The sequence below is a fragment of the Mastomys coucha genome, unplaced genomic scaffold (genome assembly GCF_008632895.1).
Source record: "Mastomys coucha isolate ucsf_1 unplaced genomic scaffold, UCSF_Mcou_1 pScaffold13, whole genome shotgun sequence".
NCBI classification, from domain to species: domain Eukaryota; kingdom Metazoa; phylum Chordata; class Mammalia; order Rodentia; family Muridae; genus Mastomys; species Mastomys coucha.
The window spans coordinates 57722355-57724321 of record NW_022196895.1 but is presented as its reverse complement, the minus strand read 5'-3'; the positions used below and the strand labels follow the sequence as shown (position 1 = coordinate 57724321).

Sequence of the window (1967 nt, the reverse complement as noted above, 5' to 3'; positions counted from 1 at the left end):
GCACTCAGGCAGAAAGCCCTGCAGGGCGGAGCCTCAGATACGCGCCGGCGCGTCCAGCAGGTGGCAGCAGCGAGCGGCCGCGCCCCCCGCGCTGCCAAGCTGCGAGCCCACATCATGGATGGCGAGCTCTCAGGTTTCGCCTGGCTCGCCCTGGCATCCCAGACCCCAGACGACCAGCGGGATTCATGAGCCGCTTGCAGGGGCCGGGGCAGGGGCCTCTGGCTCCCAAAACTGGCCAAGAGGTGGGTCCCGGGGCGGGTCGCTGCTTCCGAGGCCGGGCGGGGACGCGCTGCCTCCGCCCTGCCTCCCTGTGGTCCACACCCCCTTCGGGCTCCGCAGCCTGCCGGCTGGGATAACACTGGGTGCGCAAGAGCTGGCGCTGCCAGCCTCGCTACTGCCCGGGGTTCGGGTCCCAGGTGCTGAGGACGAGGCACCTGAGTCCTCCTCGCCTGCCCCTCCTCCCTGTTCACCTGCCCTGTTCGTCCACTCGCCTTAAAAGGCCAGCGGCTCCAGCCCAGACGGAGGAGCCGGCAGGGGAGAGCGCACCTGAGGATACACAGCTGGCCCTGCTCAGCCTTTTCACCCCTAGGTGATGAGTGAGGCCAGGAGAACACAAGATTTAAAAAGCAACCGGGGCCTCCTCCGTATTGAATGAACGACCCAGAGCAAAGGCATCACCATGAACACGAGCAGTAAGTGGATCCTCCTCTCCTTTGCCATGGGAACAGGGGTGGGGGCGGGAGGTTCAGGAGCCTGCGCCCCGGCTGGCTGCCTGGAAAGAGGAAGGAAGCCGGGATCTGCGGGGACACCTGACGCCGGACTCCCTCCCTTTCGGGTGCTTTCAGAGCGCCCTGGCACAGGGAGAGCTTTGGGGTCTGCCTTTGCCTGATGGTTTTGCTAATGTTTAATCAGCGGCGCCAGTTGCCTCTGTCGGGAAAACTGCTGTCTCCTAGCTATGCCTGGAAAGGCCTAAGAAGCAGTAGTGTGGCCATTGTCTGACTGTGGGGGGCTCCCAGGAGACCTCCATGCCCACATCTGGAAATCCATGGAGGCTCTGCTTGTCCCGGGAAGAGCAGGGAGACCGTGGGCGGCCCTGGGCGGCCCTGGGATAGCAAAGAGCAATTTGATAAACAAATCCTCATGAAGCCACCTTTGGGTCCTGAAGAAAGATCCAGCTTCTGTCCCCTCAGTGGTCGAGGCTGATTCCCCCCACCTACCTGGAGGCTGCGTAGCCTACAGGAGAATGAGAGGAAGTGGCAAACCCTTTGAGCAACAGCTCTGGCATGGCAGAGACAGTAACTGCCCTGCAGAGCCTGGGCCAGGCATTTAGGGCCCTGGCTACCATGAAACACACTCAAGCAACCCAGGAAGGTCCTGGTTGGGTTAATGTGACCCAGGCAATACCGTAGGAGGGCATAATCATGTTCAAATGTCACTGTGTGGCTCTGTTTTCAACTTGCTTGTTTCAGTCATCTCAGCACCAAATTACGACTGTAGAACCAGAGGAGTCCTGCGAGCATTCCCAGTTGGGGGTTCTGACTTTTGGGCTTAATCCCAACTCTGCATCTCAGATTGCTCAGCTATGAGATCTGGAGGGATAAGCCGAAGGAGACCTTTCTGATCAAGAACTGACAAGGTCTTCAAAAGCTAGAGCTTGGCAGTAAGGGCGGGGTGGGGGGAGGTCAGCACCTGAGCGAGACAACGTCCAGGCTAGCCCCACTACTTCCTGACTCTCCCTCCCATTTCAAGGCCTTGGCACAGAGAGAGACTGCAGAGCCGCTGGGATGGAAACGAAATGTATTTATTTACTACGTATTTGTGTGACTCACGTCTCTGCCGTCTTCCTTTGTGTATCACATAGCTATGTTAAGCAAGCGAGTGAGGCTGGACTCCCTTTCCCTCTTATAGCCAAAGAATTTTTCCGTCTTAGCTGACAGTCTGAAATGATGCTCTGGCTTCATACCAGA

At 58.7% G+C, this 1967-nt stretch overlaps 1 protein-coding gene across 12 annotated transcripts in view; it reads left to right on the top strand.

Annotated features, from left to right (window-relative positions):
• Positions 1–36: 36 nt before the first annotated feature.
• Ablim3 (actin binding LIM protein family member 3) overlaps positions 37–1967 on the top strand; it is a 119631-nt gene continuing 117700 nt past the window's right edge. For 7 of the 12 annotated variants that reach the window (XM_031365830.1, XM_031365828.1, XM_031365822.1 and 4 more), the window contains exon 1: positions 69–692. In XM_031365830.1, coding sequence (XP_031221690.1) covers positions 680–692 — 13 coding nt within the window. In that variant the 5' untranslated portion in view covers positions 69–679. Of the gene's footprint in view, positions 693–1967 lie in introns of all 12 variants that reach the window. The other 5 variants (XM_031365831.1, XM_031365829.1, XM_031365827.1 and 2 more) reach the window with 1 other exon arrangement.